The sequence below is a fragment of the Canis lupus genome, chromosome 22, assembly GCF_048164855.1.
Source record: "Canis lupus baileyi chromosome 22, mCanLup2.hap1, whole genome shotgun sequence".
NCBI classification, from domain to species: domain Eukaryota; kingdom Metazoa; phylum Chordata; class Mammalia; order Carnivora; family Canidae; genus Canis; species Canis lupus.
In genome coordinates, this window is record NC_132859.1 from 49,676,654 (window position 1) to 49,701,888 (window position 25,235).

At 36.9% G+C, this 25,235-nt stretch overlaps 1 protein-coding gene across 5 annotated transcripts in view; it reads left to right on the plus strand.

The window, feature by feature from the left end:
* The window catches only part of SNRK (SNF related kinase), a 58,464-nt gene that overhangs the window by 20,209 nt on the left and 13,020 nt on the right, over positions 1-25,235 (plus strand). For all 5 annotated transcript variants that reach the window (XM_072793557.1, XM_072793561.1, XM_072793560.1 and 2 more), the window contains one exon: positions 23,018-23,159. In XM_072793557.1, coding sequence (XP_072649658.1) covers positions 23,018-23,159 — 142 coding nt within the window. The remainder of the gene's footprint in view (positions 1-23,017; positions 23,160-25,235) is intronic.

Sequence of the window (25,235 nt, forward strand, 5' to 3'; positions counted from 1 at the left end):
TCCTTTAAAAAACAAGTGGACAGTAGTCTTTGTGCTAATGTAGTGTTAATTTATTATGCCAGAATCAGTCAGTGATTTTTCACAAATATGTAGTAGCATTAGTAGGGACAAGGATTAATACTGATCTATTACTAAATTATCAGATGTTGCTGAATTAGGGAACTTTGGTTCAATTTTATGTGTCTTAGAGTGCACTAATCCCTAACATTGACACTTGGTTCAGGATTGTCTATTATTTTCAAAGAATCAGACTTTGATTTTATGGATTAACTGCACTTCTATTCTCTATGTCATTATTTTTTCTTTCATTGTTACTAATTTTTTCCAGGATCCTTCAGTTTCCCTTTTCTTTTTTTTTACCGTCTTGAATTGAAAGCTTTTTTCTTTATTGTTATGATTTCCAGTATTTAAAGCTGTATGTTGCCCTCTCCTGCAATCTCTGGTAACATCCTGGGGATTTCACTCTGCTGTCATTGCTGAAATTTATCTTTACTGTTTTGTTTCTTGTTTAACTCCAAGGTTCTTTTTTTCTTTTTAAATTAAAACTGGATAGATTGATTTTTCCTATTTGGTTTTTAACTTCTAATTTTAGTACATTTCAGTCAGTAATGTACACTATAATCTGGTTTTTGTTTTGGAAAGTGTTTTTAGATTTTCTGGGTGGTTTAATATGTAGTGATTTTTGGTGACTATTCCCTTAAAATATTTGTATTTAAAGCATGTACAAAGTTTTTATACATATACATAATTAAGGTTGTTAATTATGTATTTTGTTCCTTTGTGTCATGTTTTCATTCTGATGTTATTTTCTAAGGGAATTATGTTAATTTTCTACTCTAATATGAATTTTGTATTTTAATCAACTTTTGCTTATTATATGTTATTTTAAGCTGAGGTATATACACTTTTATTTAACATGATGTGCTATACCTTTTATCAATATGAGACTGTGCATTGTTGCCGTGGATTCTATTTTGTCATTTTGTTATAGGATGCACTAGTGTCTTCCCTTAATACTCAGAGTTAATATCCATATCATTCCTTCTGCCCTCCAAACAAGAACTAAATGTAGTTTGCTTTTATTTTCCTTTTAGTTATAGATTTATAATTTGCTTTTATTACTTAAATACTTTTTTCTGGTTCAGTAATGCTTTAAGAGCTGTTGAAGAATGTGGACATATCTTAAAATTGTGTTCTTAAGCATCTTTATTCCATTATTTGACCTAACTACTACATGTGAAGAGCATCTCAAAATACAGTATGAATTTAAAAATGACTAGCTGGTCTATCTGAAAGGCATTGCCTTGTCTTGTGAAAAAGTAGATTGGTAAAACATAAATTGAGACATTTTTTATTGTTAATTTGTGTGTAACTTATAGTTTGTGTAATTTGCCAGTTTTTGGAAATCTTGGCATATTCAACCCAAGAGTTGTGGTTTAACTAGAAGCCACATTGAATTCCTTAAGGCAGTCTGTTCCTTGCTCTGCTTTAGCATGATGAAGAAATATTTCGGCATGCTTCCTCTTACAAAGGAGTCTCTTAGGGAATGTAGGAAATAGGCAGCCACCAGAACTGTGATTGTAGTATTATGTGTATAATATGTTTAAATATTTTCTCTTTGAAAACTTTTAAAAGGATTACTCCTTCTTGTACAGATTGTGCAACCTCGGCCATAATACATTTGTAAAATAGTCCAAAAGGACATAAATCAGAAATTCTCTTTGGTTTATCTAAATTTGCTATTACAGTTTCTTATGAATTGATAACTCCTTGCTTTTGTTTCCAATTTTTCCCAGAAAATCTATTAATGTGCTTGTTTCTGCAGTTTTCTCCAAATCTCTGTGGGTACAGCTTTATTTCCCTGCTCAAAGTTACCATTTATTAGAGGCAGATGTCTTAGTAATGTTACTGTGTTTTCTGACTTGAACCTTCTCTTCCCAGAGTCAGGTTCTGGTTAATTTTATATTATTTACTCTTCCACAGTTTGCCATTCAGACTGTGGGTCCTGATGGGTTCTAGATTAAAAGACCTTGGCTTGTGTCATAGTTTTAGGTCCAAGTTGGGGGTTGGGATTATATATTTTTAAGCCTTTTTTTTGTGCATAAGGAAGTTTGGTCTGCTTAAAGTATTATCTTGTTTGCTTTATTTAAAAAGGTAAACATAACACCTGCCTGCATGGTACGTGTCTAACATGAGCTGCACTGCATCCGTAGCCCAGGCAAACACATGTGGCATCCAAGTGTACAGAACTGAAAAACGTGTCCATAAACATGTGGCACGGACCTTCCACAATCTAGCTGCCAAGTGCATGGTCACATACTCTGAAAGATACCTTTTACAGAGTGTGACATCATCACTTGTCATATAAAACCAAAAGGAAGAATCTCACATTGTGAGAAATGCCAGTTATTTCAGAAATCAGTTAAAAATTGATCTGGCCTGAACCCTGTGTAAACAGAAGCATTTCATGGTATTAGCTCTGTATGCACAATGTACTGGCTTTACAGTGTGAATGTTGTGTAATTATATATTTAGGAAACAGCAAAAGTTCTGTGCTTTGAGTAAAATCTTTTGAGTTTTATAAATAAACTACTATAGAATTAATATTTGTAATAAAGATTCTTGACCATGAAATGTTATGGGTAAGCTATAGGTGCCATACAAATGGGTTTCTTAGGCTAACTCAACCATTGATTTTTTTAAGTGAGAGACCTGAAAAATGAGATAAAAATGCCTTATGTGCTTTTAATGTTTTCCCTCCTACATTTTTAGCTCTGATGCTTATGGTTCTCACTGTGTTTTAAGATTCAGATCAAATGAAATATATGTTGACACTACTTTGAAAAGTATAATTTACTCTACTGGTGGTATGGTAAAGATCTAAATTGATGGGGATGCCTGGGTGGCTCAGCTGTTTGGCGCCTGCCTTTGGCCCAGGGTGTGATCCTGGAGACCAGGGATTGAGTCCCGTGTCGGGCTACCTGCATGGAGCCTGCTTCTCTCTCTCTGCCTGTGTCTTTGCCTCTCTCTCTCTGTGCCTCTCATGAATAAATAAATAAAATATTAAAAAAAAAAAAAAAGGGGATCCCTGGGTGGCGCAGCGGTTTGGCGCCTGCCTTTGGCCCAGGGCGCGATCCTGGAGACCTGGGATCGAATCCCATGTCGGGCTCCCGGTGCATGGAGCCTGCTCCTCCCTCTGCCTGTGTCTCTGCCTCTCTCTCTCTGTGACTATCATAAATAAAAATTTAAAAAAAAAAAAGATCTAAATTGATGGTTCTTTACTTACCACCTATAAGTTTCATCTGGAGCAGATTTAAAAAAAAAAAAAAAAAAGCAAACCTGGCCTGGGCCTTACCCAAGATATTGTGATTTAGATAGTCTTGGGCAAGGCCCTCGTCCAAAAGCTTCTGTGAGATTCTGATGTGCATTCAGCCTTGCCTACCTGTGATTTAAAATCCTAGAATCAAATGATTTTGGTTATTTAGTGAAAAATAGATTCCTTACATTTTATAATATTCTTTAAAGAATAAATGTTCAGATGAAAATGGTTAAACCTCTTTAGTTTCAAAAATTGAAAAAGAACATAGACCCTTTTTTGATGTTAATAATTGAGCTTAAATTTCTCTCCACTTCCTCTCCCCTATTTTAATCACACCCTGTGTTTATTTAGAGATAAGTAAGTGAAAACCAAATTTTAGATCCTTAGGAAATTTTTTCTGATGTTATTCCAACACCTGGAACTTCACTCTAGACAGACACTCCTTGCTTTTCCTGTTAGGAGCCTGGAGACTATCCTGCTTATTTGCTTTCCACTGCCATGCCTGGAGCTGTTTGTCAGGGTGTCCCGTGGCCTTGTGCAGGTCAGAAGGTTGCCTTACCGCCTCATTCAAAATAATTTATTTTCTTTCTCTCTCTCTCTCTCTCTCTCTCTCTCTCTCTCTCTTTCTCTTTCTTTTTTTCTTTATTAGAGAGGGAGGATGATTACAAGTGGGGTTGGTGGTAGTGAGAAGGAGAAGCAGACTTTCTGCTGAACAGGGACCCCAGTGTGGGTCTCGATCACAGGACCCTGAGATCATGACCTGAGCTGAAGGCAGGTGCCTAACTGAGCCACCCAGGTGCCCCCAAAACCATTTTCTTCAGAAGATTTATAGCACCTTCACACTTTTCTAAGGGGTTTTGCTGCCGCTCACTAGACTTGGGTTTGTCCTCTCAAAGCCTGTGTGGAAAGACAAAGATGTACAGGACTGATTTACCTAGGTTCCACTAGAATAAAAACTGGAAGTTACTATTCATATACTTTCAGATTAGCGCCCAAGCTCTGAGTCTTTGGTACTTCATGTGAGGAAGTGGAAATTGGGCTGACTGACATAACTGTGCATTTTTGAAAGAAGATAAGGAAGTGAGTTTAGAGGCAGGTTTCCTGTCATTTGTACCATGCTGCTTGTTTTCAGATATTGACAGTTGCAGATGACAGGAAGTCCTGGGGCTTTGGGCAAGAGTAGGTAAGGAATTATCCTGTGGAACAGCTGGAAGAGAGGGGGAATTCCTTAGGAGGTGGCAATTTTAGATAGTCACCACTCTTAAGAGAAAAATACGCTTATCAGTTCCTTTTAAAATTTATATGCATATCTCTCCACTGCTCAGAACACTTTAAAGACTTACATTTCCTTCACCTGTCAACACCCGAGTCCTCACAGAGGCCAGCATGGCCCTCAAGATTGGCTTCCTTATTTCCTCGCTCACTTTTTCCTCCCAGTCTTTTTTCAGTTGCTTGCTCAGCTCTAACAGCACTACCTTCTTGATGTTAGTCACATTCCATGTCCAGTCATGTCTCTGGGCTCTTCTGTCCCCTTCCCTCTGCTTAGGCCACTCTTGCCCACTGCGACCCTCTTGGCCAGGCCCAGCCCTCTCCTCCAGAGGTGGAGGGCCTCAGCGCCGCATCTTCCCCACGTGACTCACTTCTGTGGTCTCTGTTACCTCCATCTGAAATGAGGATAGTAATAGTTCCTGCCTTTAGGATTGTTGAAGGAGTTCGATGAATGACAACATGGAAGTACTTAGCTCAACACCAGACACAAAGTCAGTCTTCAATCAGATACAACTGTCAGTGACCCTTTTGGGGGTGGTCACACTATATCAGGTTTCTGCGGTGCCAAAGGGTATTTAAAGATCATGGTCTCATTTTCCTTTCAAGGTGCTTGCTTTGTGTTTGGAAATTTGTCCTCAGGGGAGTTTCTGAAATGTTGGCTGCTGTGAAAGAACCAGGAGGGTGGGGCAGGCCCAAGAACTTTGCTCTTGTGTTTTTCTCACACATGTTTGTTGTTGTATTTAACTTTCAGAATGTAGGAAATAGGTTAGCTTCTAAAGTAGCGATTTCTTTTTTTTAAAATTAAAGTTAGATAAAAACAAATGAAAATATTTATTTGGTAACTGGTTGGTTTCTTGGAACTTTAGAAGAACTTTATAAAACACTTAAAATAGCCGTCTTAACACAGAAATACAGAAACTGAATCTACTTCTATTCAGGTTATAGCACAGGAAGCCTTTAGGGAGTTGAAAACATCAGATCTGTTTGGTGTGTGTGTGTGTGTGTGTGTGTGTGTGTGTGCAGAAGCGTAAACCTGTTGAAGAAAGACTAGTTTGCAAAACAAAAAATCAGTAGTTAGCACAAACTTTCAACACAATAAACTTGGAATCTTGTTAGTCACAATATACATTGCTGGACAAACAACTCAAATGTTGAGCAAAGTCACTGTAGTGTTTTTAAGAACTGATGAAAACTGTATTGATATACAGGTGCTGTTCTCAATTGCGCTCTTGTTCTTGCCCTGAGATGGCCTGTTGGGACTTGTTAGTGACATGTCTCCGTTTCTGGGGAAACTGTCCCTCCACGTCGGGAAGTTGCCTGTGTGGTCCTGGAGTTGTCATGACTCCCGGAGCAGCTGCCTGGGAAATGCTTTCACGGGCACATTAACATACATAGTAGTGTGTTTTTTTTCTTTCAAGGGCTGTGGCTTCTCTCAGTCAGATCCTCACATGTTGATACAGACTTTGGTGGAGAAAGATGGAGAGCAGACATAGAACAGGGCACCATAGAGCTAAGCCAAGCTAATTAGCAGAGATGTACTATGGAACTGGTACTTCCTTCCAACTGTGGTTCCAAATACATGTCTTTGCTGTTTTTAAATGTCTTCTTCCAGTCATTCTTTATAACCCATTTTCTATCTAACCTACTTTTTCTTTGAAAAGCATTGACTTATCTTACCTAGTTTTTATTGATTAGCATTACAGTGATGTCTTTAAAATCATATCTAGTATAGTGTAGAGCAGTGCCTAATTTAATATTATAAAATTTTAATTTAATTATCTTAAACCTTGGAACCTAGGGAAAACATTGTAGGACCTCAGCATCTGTGGCACTGTCCAGTGAATAGGAGAACAAGACTTTGTGGAGTGAGATGCTCTTTGTAGATACATCTAAATTGCACCTAGGATTCAGCCAGGCACAGAGTAGGTATACTAGATAGAAATAAGGGAGGGGTTGTAGATGGCTGAAAACAGGATGATGTAAGGGACACATGCCCTGATGGCCTTTTCCCTTTGGAATTGGATGGGATGACACCAGATCTTGCTCATTTCAGTTGGCTCACTTGTGCCCCTTGCTCAATAGTAAGGTCTTTGAAAGAACTGTGTGTTTATGTATTTATCTAAGTCCCATCCCTATCACCTGGTAAACACCACAAGGTCTTAATGTTTGTTTAAATGAGTAAATATTGCAGAGATGAACTAAAGAAATGAAAATGTACATTCTTTTAAACTTGTTTGCAAAGTGTAATTTTGACCCCATGGTCCCTCCTGATGTCCTTGCTCACATTGGCGCTCCTTTTCACTGCTTTCTGGATAAATATTAATGTGTCCTGGACTCACTGTGAGTCTGATGGAAGCCGTGGTTCCTCTCTTCATGGAGAGGCAGAGCTGCAGTTTCAGGCATGTTATAACATATGACCACTCTGAAGCCCCTTTTTTGGATCTGATCTTGCAGGCTTGCTGGGCTGAGTAGAAAGTGTGCCCACAACTTTGAGAGGAAGGATGAACATGGGCAGTTTTGAAATAAGTTTTGGAGCATAAATTATAGGTGAAGAATAGTGTCCTTATTTTTGTGCCTTTGGCTACTTGACTTTTTGTTTTATACATTTAGATCTCTTATTTAGATCTCTTATTTTCCTTACTGTGTTTTAAATTTCCTAGTTATAACTTGGAAGTTTGTAATAGAAAATTAAAAGTAAGCTTCTAGACAGGGCTTCTTCCAAAAGGAAGATCAAGTCATTGGGGATATGGTATGTTTTTGTTTTTTGTTTTTTAAAGTCAGAGAATTAGGGGCGCCTAAGTGGCTAAATTGATTAGGTGTCTGCCTTTGGCTTGGGTTGTGATCCCAGCATCCTGGGTTTGAGCCCCGCATTGGGTTCCCTGTTTGGTGTTTGCAAAGTGTAATTCGGCCTGCTTCATCCTCTCCCACTCCCCTTGATTGTGCTCTTTCTCTGTCAAGTAAATAATAAAATCTTAAAAAAAAAGAGAGAATTAATTTGTAGATATTTGGTGTGTTTGATATGTGGGTTTTTTTTTTTTGTAAGCCCATTTTGTGTTATTAACAGTTTGTATGTATTGACTATTCACTGACATTAGGAGGTCCTTGTTACAGTTTAAAGAGACTTAACATGAATTAGGAGCTTCAGTAGATGGCAAGGAAGCTTCTCAGATGGTGTGATCCCCATCTTCCAAGGTGTGATTCTCAGTTTTGTACTCAGTGGTAAGTAGTTTCTAGAGGACTGAAACTGGCTTAACAAATTCTTAGGAAACTAATGTATAAAATACCAATTGGTTGATACAAAAATTGTATTTATTTTTATTTTTTATATATTTTTGAGGATTTTATTTATTCATTCATGAGAGAGACAGAGAGAGGCAGAGAAGCAGGCTCCCTGTGGGGAGCCTGATGCTGGACTGGATCCCAGGACCCCTGGATTACTACCTGAGCCAAAGGCAGAGGCTCAACCACTGAGCCACTCAGGTGCCCCGATAGATGAGATTTTAAATATCAGTCCACTACAAGTTTATATTCTTGCTTCAGATTAGTGATATTTTTCCTAAATTTACCTATTTTTCAGGTTTCTAAAAAGTTGACATACAGAAAATTTTCTTTTAGGTATAGTATAAGTTGATTTTGTTTAATCTTTTTAGGAACTTTTGTGATCCATTGAAAGTCCCAAGGTCACATGATTCTTGTTTGGATTTCTGCCTAGCTCTTAGAAAGGGCTCATCCCTATTCTGGTATTTTAGTTCATTTATTTCTTTTGCTTCCAAAGCCCTGAAAACAAGGTTTCAGCAAGTTATCATTTTGTTTCTGGTTGTGACAGCACGATCTTCAGTCTGCTAAATATATTACATCCTGGTGGTTTTAGATTAATCCTAATTTTGTTCTCAGTCATCAGTTTGTGGGTAGGATATGTTGTTATCTGTCCAAGGATAGCCATATTATCAAGTTGTCAATAAAAAGCTTGATAAAAAATTTTTGGATTTACTGTCCAGCTTCGGTATCAAAATGAATTCATTAGTAAACCGAGGCAAAAGTAGTTAGAGAAGTTGTGTTCTGTTTCTGACTTTTGACCCTTCTGGCTGGTGTCAGGAGATGAAAGGGGATGGCTTTCCATGTTGACGAAGTTTTCTAAGGCTTCATTCTTGAGTTACTTCATGTAAGAGCAACAAATTTCAGCATCCTTAGCTATCAGTGCCTCTTAGAGAAATATTTATTGATCACTTTCTTTAGATGAGTTCTTGAGTTGTTCCATAGCAGAGCACCATGAAGCAAGCAAATGCTCCTGGAATGCTGAAATGGGCTGTCCTAAGCCCATGTAAAAGTTCATGTATTTTGTTTGTAGTTTTCATTCAGGGTCTCACTTGGATCCTTATTTAGTTAATTTTACATAAAATTCTAGCAAGTTCAGTAAATTAGTATTTTGAGCCTTCCCATAAGTAGGTAACATTAGGGACTTTTTAGAGGTTGGCCCACTGATAGCAAAGATGAGAAAGAACAATGAAATCATAACTGAAAACTCAAAAACATGATATTCCTGAACAATCAGTGGATCAAAGAAGAAATTAAAGGGGAAGTGAAAGTTTCTCAAGACATAGGAAAATGGAAACACAATATACTAGAACAGCTATATGCTGACAAACTAGACAACCTAAAAGAAATGGAAAAAGTCTTAGAAACATATAGCCTATCTATTTTGAAAGCGAGCTCTACTTTGAAAACTATAAGACATTGGTGAAAGATATCAAAGGTACAACAAATAAATAAATAAATGGAAAGAAGCCTGTGTTCATGGATTGGAAGAATTTAATATTGTTAAAACGTCAATATTACCAAAAGCCATCTGTAGATTCATTGCCATTTCTATCAAGATTCCAAAGATTTTTTTTTAACAGAAATAGCAAAAAGCATTCCTAAAATTTATATGGAACCACAGTAGACCCAAAATAGCCAAAGCCATCCTGAGAAAGAAGAAAGCAGGAAGCATACTTTCTGATTTCAAGCTCTGCTATAAAGCTCTAGTCCTGTAGAAGAGTGGTTTGGGCATAAAAACAGACAAATGGACCAATGGAACAGGATCAAGAGCCCAGAAAAAAACTCAAGCATTTACATTCACTAATATTTGATAAGGGAGCCTGGAATCCTCATTGAAGAGAAGATACTGTCTTCAATAAATTGAAGAAAATTGGATGTTCACATGTAGAAGAATGAAACTTGACCCCTCCTACACCACTCACAAAAATTAACTTGAAATGGATTAAAAACTTAATGTAAGACCTGAAGCCATGAAACTCTTAGAAGAAAACAGGAAAAACCTTGACATGGGTCTTGGTAATGATTTCTTTGGATATGACACCTAAAGGACAAGCAATAAAATAAAAAACAACTGGGACTACATCAAAGAAAAAAGCTTCTGCACAGGAAAAGAAATCATCAACAAAGTGAAAAACAACCTATGGAATGGGAAGAAATATTTGCAAACCATGTATCTGATAAGTAATTAATATCCAAAATGTATAAAGAACTCCTACAACTCAGTAGTGGCAAAACCAAATAATCTAATTAAAAATGCGTAAAGAACCTAAATAGACGTTTTTCCAGAGAAGATGTACATGAAAAGATGTTCAGCGTCACTAATCATTTGAGAAATACAAATTAACACCACAATGTAAGGAGATACCCCTTATACCTGTTAGAAAGGCCATCATCAAAAAGACATTTGTTATCACAAATGCTGGCGTGGATATGGAGAAAAAGGGAACCCCTGTGCCCTGTTAGTTAGAATGTAAACTAGGAATACATCCAATGAAAGGAAAAATACTAATTCAAAAAGATACCTACACCTCCATGTTCAGAACAGCATTATTTACAGTAGCCAAGAAATTGAAACATTGAAACAACTGTTAGTGTCCATCAGTGGATAAATGAATGAAGAAGTTGTGTGTGTGTGTGTATATATATACATATACACACACACACACACACACACACAAACAATAGGATATTATTCACCTATAAAAATTAGGAATCCTACCACTTGTGACAATATGGACCATGAAGGTATTATGCTAAGTGGAATAAGGCAGAAAGATAAATATTGTATGATCTTATTCATATGTGGAGTCTAAAACCAAACCAAAACAAACAGCATAGTCAGAAAAAGAGGTCAGATTTGTGGTTATCAGAGGTGAGGGATGGGGGAAGGGGGAATTGGAGTAAGGTGTTCAAAAAATACAAACTTTGCACTGTTGGTGGGAATGTGAACTGGTGCAGCCACTCTGGAAAACTGTGTGGAGGTTCCTCAAAGAGTTAAAAATAGACCTGCCCTACGACCCAGCAATTGCACTGCTGGGGATTTACCCCAAAGATACAGATGCAATGAAATGCCGGGACACCTGCACCCCGATGTTTCTAGCAGCAATGTCCACAATAGCCAAACTGTGGAAGGAGACTTGGTGTCCATCGAAAGATGAATGGATAAAGAAGATGTGGTCTATGTATACAATGGAATATTCCTCAGCCATTAGAAACGACGAATACCCACCATTTGCTTCGACGTGGATGGAACCGGAGGGTATTATGCTGAGTGAAATAAGTTAATCGGAGAAGGGCAAATATTATATGTTCTCATTCATTTGGGGAATATAAAAAATAGTGAAAGGGAATTAAGGGGAAAGGAGAAAAAATAAGTGGGAAATATCAGAAAGGGAGACAGAACATGAGAGACTGCTAACTCTGGGAAACGAACTAGGGGAGGTGGGCGGGCAGGTGGGGGTGACTGGGTGGCGGATACTGAGGGGGGCACTTGACGGGATGAGCACTGGGTGTTATGTTGACAAATTGAACACCAATAAAAAATAAATTTATTAAAAAAATAGAAACTTTCAGTTACAAGATAAATAAATACGGGAAATGTAATGAACAGCATGATGACAGTAGTTAACGCTGTTGTATGGTATATAGGAGAGTTAAGAGAACAGATCCTAAGAATTCTCATCATAAGGAGAAATTTTTCTTTTTATTGTATCTATATGAGATAATGGTTGTTGACTAAATTTGTTGTAATCATTTCACAATATGTATAAACCAAATTATCATTCTGTATACCTTAAAGTTATACAGGTGTATGTCAGTTATTTCTCAATAAAAGGAGGAGGGAGGAGAAAAAGCCAAATATGGATGTTTGTTCACCACATGGAGTCCAGGCCATGTGGACTGGTTATGGGCTCTTGGAGGCAGGGCAAAGTACATACTTGTTATGGAAGCAGCTCTAACAGGGGTATCTTGGATGAAGGGTAAGACGGAGCCATCTTTTTATAAGCCAGATGGTTGTTACTTTCTCTGCAAATGAAGGAACAGAGATGAATTGTGGCAAGGGACACAAAGGTTAGTAGTGCCATCTCTCCTGGACGTTTTCCCTTCATTGCCAAGCCCTAAGGTCTCATTATGATTACATCTCAGCGCCTACCACAGTGCCTGGCAAACAGTGATGCCACATATTTATGAAAATTCATTCAGTGTCTGCTTTTGTAGCCCTTTAGAGTAAGGACCAGTGCCCCCAAGGACAGCACTGTGTTAGCATGGTTCTTTAGTAATTTTAAGTGATATGGGAAAACAGGCTCTAAATAGTTTTCACTTCCTCGTTATTAGAAAGCATCAGAGGAGGAATTAATAAATTATACTGGAAATAATTAAACATTTAAGGAAGAAGGCATGATATATCCCTATCTATGTTATGTGTCAACATAAATTCTAGGTGAATTAGGGATTTGTATATAAAGAATTAAGCACCCCCCCCCAGTAATATTCATAAGATCTTGGCCTTTCTAAACAGGAATCATAAGGAAAAGGTGATAGGTATGATAATAGTTTATGGATATAGTGCACATATTTTTTAGAAATTATAATGGAAACCAAGGAAATTATTTGTAATATAGATGATTACTATTCTTACTGTAGAAAGAGCTTTTACAAATCAATGAGGAAATCTAAAGACAAATGAAAAAAGAGTTCATTAAAAAATTACATAAAAAACCAATAAATATGGAAAAGTCTAACATTAAAAGTAAATGGAGTATTCAGGACTTAGTATAAAGCTACAATAATTAAGACTATGATATTAATGAAAAGGCATACATATAGATCAGTGGAATAGAAGAGAGTCCATAAATAAATCCATACATATATGGTCAACTGATTTTCAGAGGAAATACTAAAGCAATTCAGTGGCGAAAGAGTAAGTAGTTTTAGTTTTTTCAACAGTGTTGCTGGAACTATTAGATATCTGTATGCAAAAAATGAACCTTGATCTGTTTCTTACATGACTTAAACTCAACGTGTATCATAGACTTAAATGTGAAATATAAAACTGTAAAACGAAGAAAATATAGAAGGTCTTTGCAGCTTTGACTTAGGCAAAGCTATTTTACTTTATTTTTTAAAACTATTTTAGATATATCAAAAGCATGATCTATAAAAGAAAAATATGATAAATTCGATTGTGTAAAAATCAGCTCCTGCTTCTTGAAAGATGCTGTAAAGCCATCGGCAGGGAGAAAATACTTGCAAATCACATATCTGATAGAGAATATGTAAAGAATTCCCAAAGGTTAGAAGATACATGCAAATGATAAATCCACTAAGGGATTAAAATCCAAAATATATAAAGAACTTCTATAACTCAGCACCAAAAAACACAAATAGTCCAATTAAAAAATGGGGCAGAGGAACAGACATTTTCTCCAAGAAGGCATACAGATGGCCAACAGACACATGAAAGATGCTTAGCATCATTAATCATCAGTGAAATGTATATTGAAACCATAGTAGGAGATCACTTCATACCAATCAAAATGGCTAGATCAAAAAGAGAAGAAATAAGTGTTGGTGAGGATGTGGAGAAAAGGGAACCCCTGTGCACTATTGGTACAACTGCTGTGGAAAACAGTATGGTAGTTTCTCAAAAAATTAAAAATAGAAATACTGTATAGTCTAGTAATTCCACTACTGGATATTTACCCAAAGAAAACAAAAATAGTAATTTGAAAAGATTTATGCACCCTTATGTTTATTGCAGCATTATTTACAATAGCGAAGGTATGGAAGCAACCTAAGCAACCATTGATAGATGAATGGATAAAGGCAATATAGTGTGTACAAACACACACACACACAGTGGAGTACCCTTCAGCCATAGAAAAGGATGAGATCTTGCCATTTGTAACAACATGGATGGACCAAGAGGGTATTATGCTAAGTAAGTCAGAGTCAAATGCCATATGTTTTCACTTACAAAGGAATCTAAAAAACAAAAATTAAAAAATCAGATTCTTAAGTACAGAGAACAAATGCATGGTTGCCAGAGGGTTTGGGGGGTGGGGGGAGGGGTAAAATAGATAAAGGGGATTAAGAGGTACAGATTTAAGTAAGTCATGGAAGTGGAAAGTACAAGTAATATTGTAATAACATAAGGTGACATTTATCATGAGCACTGAATAATGTGTAGAATTGTCAAATCGCTATGTTGTACACTTGAAACTAATATAACACTATGTCAGCTGTACTTCAGTATTTTTTTAAAAAAGCTTTTGAAGCTGTTTTTCAGGAAATAATGTAAATGCAGTCAATATGACCATTTTATAAAGCTGTTTTTCTTTATTGCTAGAGATTGTATATAAAAAACTCTCAAAACTCAATAAAGTAAAAGGCAACCCAATATTAAAATGAATGAAGGATGTGAACACATAATTCACCAAAGAAGACATAATATAGCAAATAAGCACATATAGATGCTCCACATCATTAGTCATAGGGAGAATGCAAATGAGAACTACATCCTCAGAATGGCTGGATATGAGGGGAAAATAATTAGGATAATAAAAGAAAATACAGTACAAATTAAAACAAATTATCGTATCTTTACCTGTCTAATAGGCTAATATTAAAGAATGTCTGTGGTGTTGATGAGTGTGCGAGGGACTCCCACAGGCTGCTGATAGAATCTTCTGCCCCTAAACATGTATTTTTCATAATCTGAAAAAAAATAAATGTTAAACACTGGGAAATGCATGGTTATATTTGAGAGAGCTTTCTAGCTAAAGTTTTAATATGAAGGAATAGTCATAATCCTATGTGGAACTAACCGGATTGTATGTTTATTGTAATTCCTAGGAAGAAAAAACATGCTGACTTTTTTTTTAAGGTAGGAAAATAAGTTTTATACACTTTCAGCCACATGCCTGTTTAGGTGTTATGCATGGAAAACAAACCAAAATCAAACATTTCAAGAACCAATTAGTTTGAATTTTGAATCTTATTACAGCAAATACACTATTTTAAAGTGTTTTTCCTCTTTGTCCTCAATGAGAAAGTTAAAGTCTTTTGACAAGTTTAAACATTTTGGGCAATCTAGGGTAACGTGTTCTGTTAAAGGATAAACTTCATTTGATTTTGTATCCCCCACATGCATTAAATATGGTGTGCCTTTTGAAAGAGAACCGGTGGGAGTTGGTATATGCAGGTGATTTTTTAAAAAAAATTTATTTATTCACGGGAGACAGAGAGGCAGAGACATAGGCAGAGACTCCCAAGGGGAGCCTGATGTGGGCCTGGAGCCCGATGAGGGACTCAGTCCGGATCCGAGGATCATGCCTGGGCCGAAGGCAGATGCTCAACCACTGAGCCACCCAGCGTCCCTATGCAGGTGATTTTTATTAACTGATATTTTAATGGCTTTTATATTTTTCTTATGTTAGCATACCTCAGCCTTACGCAAAAGGCTCAGCGTTCTTAGAATAAATTTAAGAAAACATCAGCATATTCCACTGCCTATTAGAATAAAGCATCAAGCAGACTTCACATTTATAAAATGCTAATCATACAATTCTTTAGTGTGCATGGTTTATATTGTTTGACTAGACAAATAGAATTGGACATTTTTAGATTTGATTCTAGATCTAAGCATTCCTACTTTCTAGATCAAAGTTAGACTTGTGAAATTTGCATCATTCATAATCTCGTTAATAAAGAAGTTGACATGTGAAATCACTTCTGAAAACTAAGTCTGCAGTCACTGTGTATCCACAGCAGCAGCTCCCCTTTCTGAAGAGCATCCATGTTGAAATTTATTATAGAAGAAGGTGTGCGTGTTGCCATGCTCATGGCCCTGTTTTCCACATTTTAAAAGTATTTCTAAAATATGAACAGTTTAGACTTTGTGGCTAGTGTTATGATGAAATTAGACAAAAGCCAAAGATTTTTTTCCCATAAGCTTAGTGTAAAAGGAAGTATTTAGTCTTCACAAGGTATTTTTTTTAAAGGTATAATTTTGGGAAGCTGTGAATTTGTAACGAATTCCTGCCTCACCCAGGTATTTAGAAATGCCTTGAGGAACTGTTTTGGCTAGGTGGAGATTTGGGAATGCCCCTGAGGTGGGTTGCACTGTGGTGGCTCTGGCTTTGGTGTCCTCTTCCCCTTGTGAACCCTTGGGAGTGCTATGCTCCAGCACACATGGAAGTAGAGGGTGAAATGGCAGCAGCACTGATGTGGCCCCTTCTCTGGCCTCACAAGACCCAGTGTATATTATTTGAGAGGTTTTTTGGTCCTTGAAAGAAGATAATTGTGCTAAAATTCAAACTAAAATAATTCCTACTGTAACTATTTATGCTGTGGAAGGATTGGTCTATGAATTCATTAAGGAAAACTTGCAGAACCAAGTGTCCCCAGGCCACAGGTTGAGAATCACTATCTCAATGAGTAGGCTTTTTTGTTTAGTTTTGTTTTGTTAAATTACCTTTACATTGCTCTAAAGATGTTTTTGCTTATCCCACTGAAGTACGTACACTTCATAATGTTCTGTTAAGCACACCTAATTTTAATTACTTTTTAAACAAGCAATAAATGAATGCTCTTGTAAGATAATTTAAATAGTACAGAAGTAGGTGGAATAAAAAGTATTAAATTCTTTTTGCTTTTCCCTACCTGTCTCCTATACTTAGAGGTAAGGATTTTCTCCATCCTTGTACATTCTGTAGTGATACATGTAGGGCTCTTTGCCCCAGACACCCTCTCAGAAATTACCAGATGACTGGGGGTGTCCACCTTTTGTAGAAGAGAAAACTGAGGCACAGAAGGCAGATATCACTTGGCTAAGAACACATAACTAATTACATGGCCGAGGTAGGATTTGATCCCAGGTCTCTCTGATGCTTTAGCCCAGGCCTGCTCTTTTCATTAGGCCATACTGAAGGAAATCACATGATTTTAGCCTGGCCTATTTTTTTTGCTCTTCATCTATAAAGTTCACTAAAATCAGATTTGTAAAGCAATTTCTGAAGGAATGCTGAGTTGGAAGGGTATCTGCTGCTTGTCTGGTTTGGATTTATGACCATGTGCAATCCCACAGTGTATGATTGATAACCTCTGGACTTCTTGAACTTTTTCCTGTTTTCTTTTGAATTGAAAAAACAAGTTTGCACAAGGCGTCAAACCCCTAACTGAAACGAACTGCAGCTTCTCTTCACTGATCCTCACCTCCCCCCACTCCGGGTACTCCAGCTCCTTTCCCTCTTAGCTTTTATCTGAAAGACAGTAATAACTAGTGACTGCTCCTGCAGGAGCAACTGCCTTTTGCAGGGCCCGACCCAAGCAGTATTTGCCAAAGTACTCCTTTCTCTTCAGCTTCAGGTTCACTCTGACATTCAGCAAATTTCTGAGGGTGTAGGGGACGGGTTCTGCTTTCCAGGAGCTCTGAGTAATAGAGGAAAACATCTAATTACAGCTCACTGTGGTGATGCCTCGGTTGCCAGGTTGGAGGGCAATTGGGCAGATCTCAGGGAGAGTCGAGCGTCAGTGGTAGGAGGAGCCTTGGAGGATTGTGGGCATGTGCAGGAGTTGGCAGGATCTTCCTGACTTCCAGAAGGAAGTCAGAGGACTCTGTGGTACAGAGTCTGGGTGCCTCCCAGGTTTTGACTGGATAGGTGGAGGTGCCATAAGACCACACTAGAACCTAGATGAGATGAATAGATTTGGGTAAAAGGTGATAAACTTAGTGTGGACAGCATTGATTTTTGAAGCCCTCAGGGGGCATTTAGATGAATTCAGGTGTGGGAAAGAAGTGTTTTGAAGTAGGTATGAATGATGGCATGCATTCTAACTTTCTTCTTCCTCCTCTTCTTCTTTCTTCTTTCTTCTTCTTCTTTCTTTTCTTCTTCTTCATTTATTTATTCATGAGAGACACAGAAGGAGAGAGAGGCAGAGACACAGGCAGAGGGAGAAGCAGGCTCCATGCAGGGAGCCCGATGTGGGACTCCATCCTGGGTCTCCGGGATCACGCCCTGGGCTGAAGGCGGTGCTAAACCGCTGAGCCACTGGGGCTGCCCCCTAACTTTCTTCTTAAGAGAAGAAATGGTTATTACTTTGATAAACCTTTGCTTCTAACCAGAGTATTGGTAAAACCAGAAATAATAATAAGTACTCTAAAACATGGACTTAATCAAATGTTTCATTCCTCTTCTGCCCCACTCTTAACCCTGTTAGTTCAGAAGACCACTTGGAGAATGGTCTCTAGTCTGGTCCCTCAGAACCAACCACTGATCTTGTTGGGAACAAGAATCTTCAGTAATCAGAGTTCTAGGTGATGTTGAATATAGATAAGTAGTTCTTACTGTGTAGGGAGGAATTCACATTAGTAGACCTAGGGTTTCTGAATATCCATATGAGTTACAAATATCCTGAGACCTATGTGTTTGTGTAACAGCACTAAGAAAGCATTGCCTTTTACATTAGTTTTGGGTCATATGTCAGTGGCCAGTAACCACAGTTGGAACTGAAAAGTGATTGCATAAATCCTGCCTGTTTTAAGTGGTGTTGTAAAAGGTGCTGGTCCCTGCTTCATCTGTAGTGATTTTAGAACATTCGGTAGCTTCTGTTATGGTTGATGGCTATACTGATAAAAGAAAGCCAGAAGGAAGAAATAGAGGTTTCCACGTGAAACTTTTCTTTTGGTCTTCCCATTTTTATTTCTAATCCCTGCTCGCACTTTTGCTCTCTAGATAATTCACTTCAGAAATGATTTTTAAGAAAACCTCTCAATTATATCATCCTCCACCTAACCCCTGCCCCACCATTTGGCGTAGCTTTTTTTCAAATTAATCATTAGCATGTTCTTTTATTGTTTTGTTTTCATTTTTGATCTTTTGTCAGCCTGCCTAAAATGACCTTTGTGTATAAACTCCACCTCCAACCCTAGAAATGGCATAATTAAATTGTATTATGACAAGTTGACCTGCTGAATGTTAGCTGGTGAAGGAGATGTCAGTGCTTATTTTTGTGATCTTATTTCCAGCTAACTTGAGAGCTGCCAGGAAGGGGACCAGTAACTTCCAGTCTTTTTACTAACAAAGACCTCATTATCTTTCCACCCCTTCCCACAATTCCATGAGTTGGAAGTGTTTTTTTTAACCAAAGGAACTGCATTTATTAAGTGGTGTTTTCTTTTTCCAGTTTTATTAACCAAGGACCTATAGCTGGGTCTGAAATGAAAACATATGCATAGATAGGAGTATCAACATTAAAATTTGATTTTCCAGATGGTTAATATTTGTTAACATGTGTACCTTTGAGTAGACAATTCCATTAACATTTTTAAAAATAGAAATAATGTAAAGTCCCTATTCTGTGCTCTTTCTCTTCACTTTCACCCTGTCCATCCTCTACCCCCAGTTATAGACTTGGTGGATCCCAAGCTGAGTGTATGATCTGTACCTTGGGAGTGTTTAGTTTTGTAAGCAAGTTTTTTTTTTTTTTTTAATGGAAAAAGGTATTTTAAAATAATCACAAAAATAAAATTTTATTAAGACAACTACCAACTCCCTCCCTCGTTTGAGGAGAATATGATAGATAATCTGTCCTGATGCCTTTGTTAGTCCTGTAATATCAGATGTCTTGTCCTGGGAACCCCGGATCATGAATTGTCATCTTTTGTAGCTGCATTACTGAGAGACCTTTCCTGTTCCTCTCCCCCCACGTCCACTAGTTTTTCTTGTCTGTGTTGGCTTTGTGTCTTCTTGAGCTTACCTGCTGCTTGTCTCTCACAGTGAATTGAGAGCCCTGGAAAGGCAGGTGTGTCCCCATTCATCTCTGGGTCTGCAGTGCTCAGAAACAGTGCCCACCCGGCACAGATGCATGAGGGCAGGACAGTGCAGCCTCCTTAGGATGCTTTCTGTGTGCTGGGCTCTGGCCCGAATACCCAGCATGGACTTGACTTTCATCTCTTTAATGCCCTCAGCAGCATTAAGAGGCAATGCATTACTGTTACTATTCCCATTTAATGATGGGGGACACATTTAAGTACTTGGTTAAAGTCATACCACTTAGGTGATTTTTTTTTTCTCTTTCCTTTGGCCTTTAGGGTGGACACGTAAAATCATTCAAATACTAAAAAGTAGAATAAGAAGAGAAATTAAGTCTGGAAAATAAATAAATGGAATAAGCAGCCCCTTGAATAGTCGCGTTGTCTCAGTGAGAGGTCATTTGCCCTTTCTAAAATGGCTCCCTTAGTCACACTGCTGCTCTTCTCTATTCTAGATGCTTCATATCATGTCACATAGCAATGTAAAGTATCAGGCACAGAATCATATTTCTAAATTTCTCAAATTTTAAGCGTTTCTGTGTTTGGAAATTATTTGAACCCTGACTAGAAACAGTATATATATTTATGTTGTTTTTCTCCTTTTACTCTTCTAACCATGCACCACTTCCTAACAAGTGGTGTGTGAGTTTGCTTGGGCAAATGATCCTGAAGAGAACATTTCCAAATAATTGAACTTCCTTGTTGCTGTTTGAGGTTGGGATTTAACAGAAAATGAAAGTTTTCTTTAACCAGATAAGAATTCGAGGTAATTATTAGTTGATGTTTATGTTATCTGTTACACTTTTAGAACATTAGCTTTGTATAATTGCAGTACCAGATATCATCTCCAATTTAGTATAAAGAAAAAACTGAAATAACCAGGCTGACTTATCCAGTTAAACCATGAAATGGTGGAAGAAATAATGTAACCAAATTCATTTTATAAAAAAATTTTTTTGTAGGATTTGTATGGAAAGATATGAACTGATTGTATCTCAAATACATGTGTATTAATGGTTGGACTTGGTTATAGTAGTAGCTTTAGACATTGTCAATATTTGAACAATGGAAGAGAGAAGGCAGTTTTTATTTTAACTTCCCTGATTTTTATGTTTATGTGTTTTTATTGCAAGCCACTTAAAATATCTTCCCTTCTTCGGGGATGAGATAGCTAAAAATAATCAGAATAGCACAAAATAATATAAATCAACCAAAAATAAAAATGTGTGTTTTCCTTCTATAAAGAACATTAGTGAAAAGATGAGTTCACTTTATAGTGAATTTCTAAAAATATAACTGCTTTGTAAAATGAGGGACACATGTATTACAGTGAGAATGATTATAATTGTCACTTGTTCATAGTAGTGGCTTGCAAGTTGGGGCGGGTGACCAATAATAGGTTCAGGTTGTTCAAAGAGGGTTTAAGTTAAACAACTATATAGATTTCCGTTGAAATTCCCAACAAGTTACAACTAGTATTTGTGTTATAAATTCTTCTCACTGGATATTTTTTTAAAAGATTTTTATTATTTATTTATTTATTCATTCATTCATTCATTCATTCATGACAGACACACACACACACACACACACACACACACACACACACACACACACACAGAGGCAGAGGCACAGAGCAGAGAGAGGCTCCATGCAGGGAGCCCAATGTGGGACTCAATCCCGGGATTCCAGGATCACACCCTGGGCCGAAGGCAGGCGCTAAACCGCTGAGCCACCTAGGGATCCCCACCCACTGGATATTTAAATAGTAGATGCAGCTAGCCACCATTACTCAGATTGTTTGACTTTGTATGGGGATGGCCATCTGCATTCCAAGATCAAGGTAAAGAAACGTGGGTCAGTGAGTAGAGTGGAGTCCTGAGCCAGCTTGCTGTCCTGGGGCTCTAGGTCACATAATGTATGCAGCCAACAAGCAATGCTAGGCAGACCTCCTGGAGACACTGAAGAGCCAGGGGTTTGGACTGAATGATCTTTAAGTCCCTTTCATGCTTACATATGTAGTGTTTAAGTTTAATAGATTTTTCCATCTGCTTCACTAATTTTCATTGAAGCATCCTTAGTAAAATTTATTGTACATACAAAAAAAAAATCAGTGTGTATAACTGTTGGGTTTCTGCCCTTCTTGCTCTATTTGTTTAGTTTGGACCAAAGAGGATATTTTATTGACAGGTTGTAATTCTGCTGGAAAATAATATGGATCCTACATTATTTGGGTGTTTAAGCTTAAATGGAAACAGCAGCTGAGTATTAACAGATGTGTCAAAGTCCTTGTGGTTTGCATTCTCTTCTTTTTGTGGTCGAAAGCTTCTTGAATTCATCTCTTATTGTATTAATGCTTATGTAATCATGCCTATACTTTAGTTTCTGGGATGAATGAATGATTTGTGGTACCCTTCCTAAATGAATTCATCCTTTTTTCATTTGAAAAAGCATCATTGTCCCAACTGATTGGTGAGATTTTTGTCTAATGGGCGTTATTTGATCTTGTAGGAGTTAGTCTCACTCCTAGGAGTTAGGAAGGTTGAGAGTGTCCTCAGATGTCAACTAGTCCAGTCTTACAATCACTACAGGAATGTCTTGTGCAGAATATTAGACAGCCTCGCCTTTGCTGAAATACAAAACCTACTGTCTCTTCCAGTGTTTTATTAACGAGCTTCTGCTGTTTTTAAACCAAAGTGTGTCTCCTTGTTACTTACACCTTCAGACCTAGTTCTGTCCTCTGAAGTGATGTATAACCTGTCTATTTCTTTGATAGCACAGAAATATTTCTTCTCTCTGAATTTTAATTTTCTTAACTATAAAATGACTGTGACTTACATTGTCTGGTTATCTTACCAGGACTGAGGTAAAGAACACCTGAGATAATTGTGATGTTAAGCAAAAATCTTTTTCATGTCTCAGAGTATTAATATATCTTAGTTTTTTCTTTGGTAAATAGCAATATGAGAAAGACAGCCAGCCATCTGTTGTCCAGTGGTTTGGGAACCTTGATAGGCACTTTCCACATGATGTTCTTTCATTAATGAATTGATTTGTCTCTTCGCTGAACATTTATTGACTATTCACTATGTGGCTGAAGTGAATATAAAAACAGTGAACAAGACAGATACCTTCCCTGCCTTATTGAGACTTAACTTTTCTTCTTAGATGTTTTTCTTTGAGATATAATTGCTTTTCACTATTCTAATAAAGTAATATTGTTAGTCTCTTTTTGCTCTTAGTGCTTTTGGTTTTCTGACTTACCCAATACTTAACAGTATGTCTTTGATTTGTAGATATATGGAGTCTGGGAGTGATCCTTTTCATGTTGGTGTGTGGACAGCCACCCTTTCAAGAGGCCAATGACAGTGAAACATTGACAATGATCATGGATTGCAAATATACAGTACCATCCCATGTGTCCAAAGAGTGTAAAGAGTAAGTAAAAACAGAACAAGAATATGGAAACTTAAGCACTCATAATAAAACCAGAAGTTTTATTTATTTCTTTAAAGATTTTGATTGATTGATTGATTGATTGATTGATAGCATGAGCAAGGGGAGGAGGAGAGGCAAAGGGAAAGGGAGGAAGAGGGAATTTCAAGCAGACCCGGCCCTGAGTGTGGAGCCCTACTTGGGGCTCAGTCTCATGTCCCTGAGATCATGACCTGACCCGAAATCAAGAGTTAGATGCCTAACTGATTGAGCCATGCAGGCACCCCAGAAGTTTTGTTTTATTCCAATAACATCAAAAAAAACTTTGAGGTAACTTCAGCATATAAGCATCTGCTGGGTTTGTTTAAGTTTTGAACTGATAATTTTTTATTAACTGTGTTTTGAGAGGTTAACCCGGAATATGATTTGAAATCTAATATTGGAGTGCAAAATGTATTAGTCTATTTCTTAAATATGCTTGTTTTCAAGAAACCCATTATATGCCTCTTCAGCCTCTAGGAATGGTAGTTAGATGCTTGAAATGAAGATATTACCAAAAAGCAAGACCACCTGGAATTATTTTAAATTCCAGAGAAAAGTTAAGAGATTTCTTTGCCTGAGATAGACCACCAACACACCATTTTTAAGTTTTACATAATGTGTTCCTTAATTTTATTCATGCACTGCTCTCCCCAATTGGTTAATGTGACTGTGAGAAGCCAGCAACCAAAAGTACACTTAATTTGATCATTTGGAATTTAAAGTACTTTATAGTTCTGTGATATGTATAGTGAGAAGTACAGTAATGGAATAAAAGTACTGTTAGAAGTTCAGTATTTCATTGACATTATGGGTGATATATATATATATATATATATTTTTTTTTTTTTAATGGGTGATTTTTTTTTGAGTAAGTTCAGCTGAGATTAAAGGATTTTCTGTAACAAAGATTTGAATTTTTCTCATCAACTTGTAAGAAGGAAATCTTATGGTTTGAGAAATCTTTTCTCTAAATGGAACCCCATCTTAGGCCCATGTGGTAGATGATTAAGAACCTACCTATTCAAACTCTCTGGATTCATATACAGGCTTCTCCTGTATGTGAGATGATATGAGATTGTAGATGTGAGAATGGTAGAACCTGTTGTCCAGCATTAGAAATAGAACAGTTGTAATATCTTAGAAGCCTTCTCTCTCTTCTAGAGGAATTATTTTTAATAATTGTAGGACTATTCAGTTTTCTACTTTTTCCTATGTCAATTTTGTGAACTTTTTTTAAGGAGCTTGCCCATTTTATCTAAATTTTCAGATGTATTGGCCTCAAGTATTTACGTTCTCTGGTTATATTTGTAAAATATATAGATCAGTGGAGATGTTGCCCTTTATCATTCCAATATTAACAGTTTTTGCCTTCTCTTGTTTTGGTCTTGATCAGTTCTTGCCTGAGGTTTGTTAATTTTATTAGTCTTTTTCAAGGAACTGCCTTTTATCTTTATTAATTGACTTGTATTTTTTGTTTTATGTTTTGAATTTCATCTATTACTTCCTTCTACCTCCTTCATGGGTAAATTCTCTTTTTTTTTTATGTTGGATACTTAGCTCACAAATTTTCATTTTCTAATGACATAGTTAAGGTTATAAATTGCCTCCTTGTACCATTTTTGTGATATCTTACTAGTTTTGATTTATAGCCCTGTTATTATTTAGTTCTGATTATTTTTTAGCTTCAAATGGTTTATTTCACCTCTAAATTTTTAGAGGGGTGTTTTACATTTCCAATTTTTTCTAATTACTTTTTTGTTATTCATTTTTAACTTAATTGCATTGTGGTCAAGAATATAGTCTATTATAGTACTAGTTTTTTTTTTTTTTTTTCAAATTGTTGAGGCTTGCTTAGTGCCTAGCATGGTGTCGATTTTTGTAAATGATCTTTTTGTTTTGGAAAAGAATGTATTCCAGTTGTCAGGGTCAGAGTTCTATATACATCCTTAAGGTTGGTTGAGCTTGTTAATTATGCTATTTTAAATCACTTACATCTTTTCTAAGTTTTTTTTTCTAAGTTTTTTGATTACTTGATTC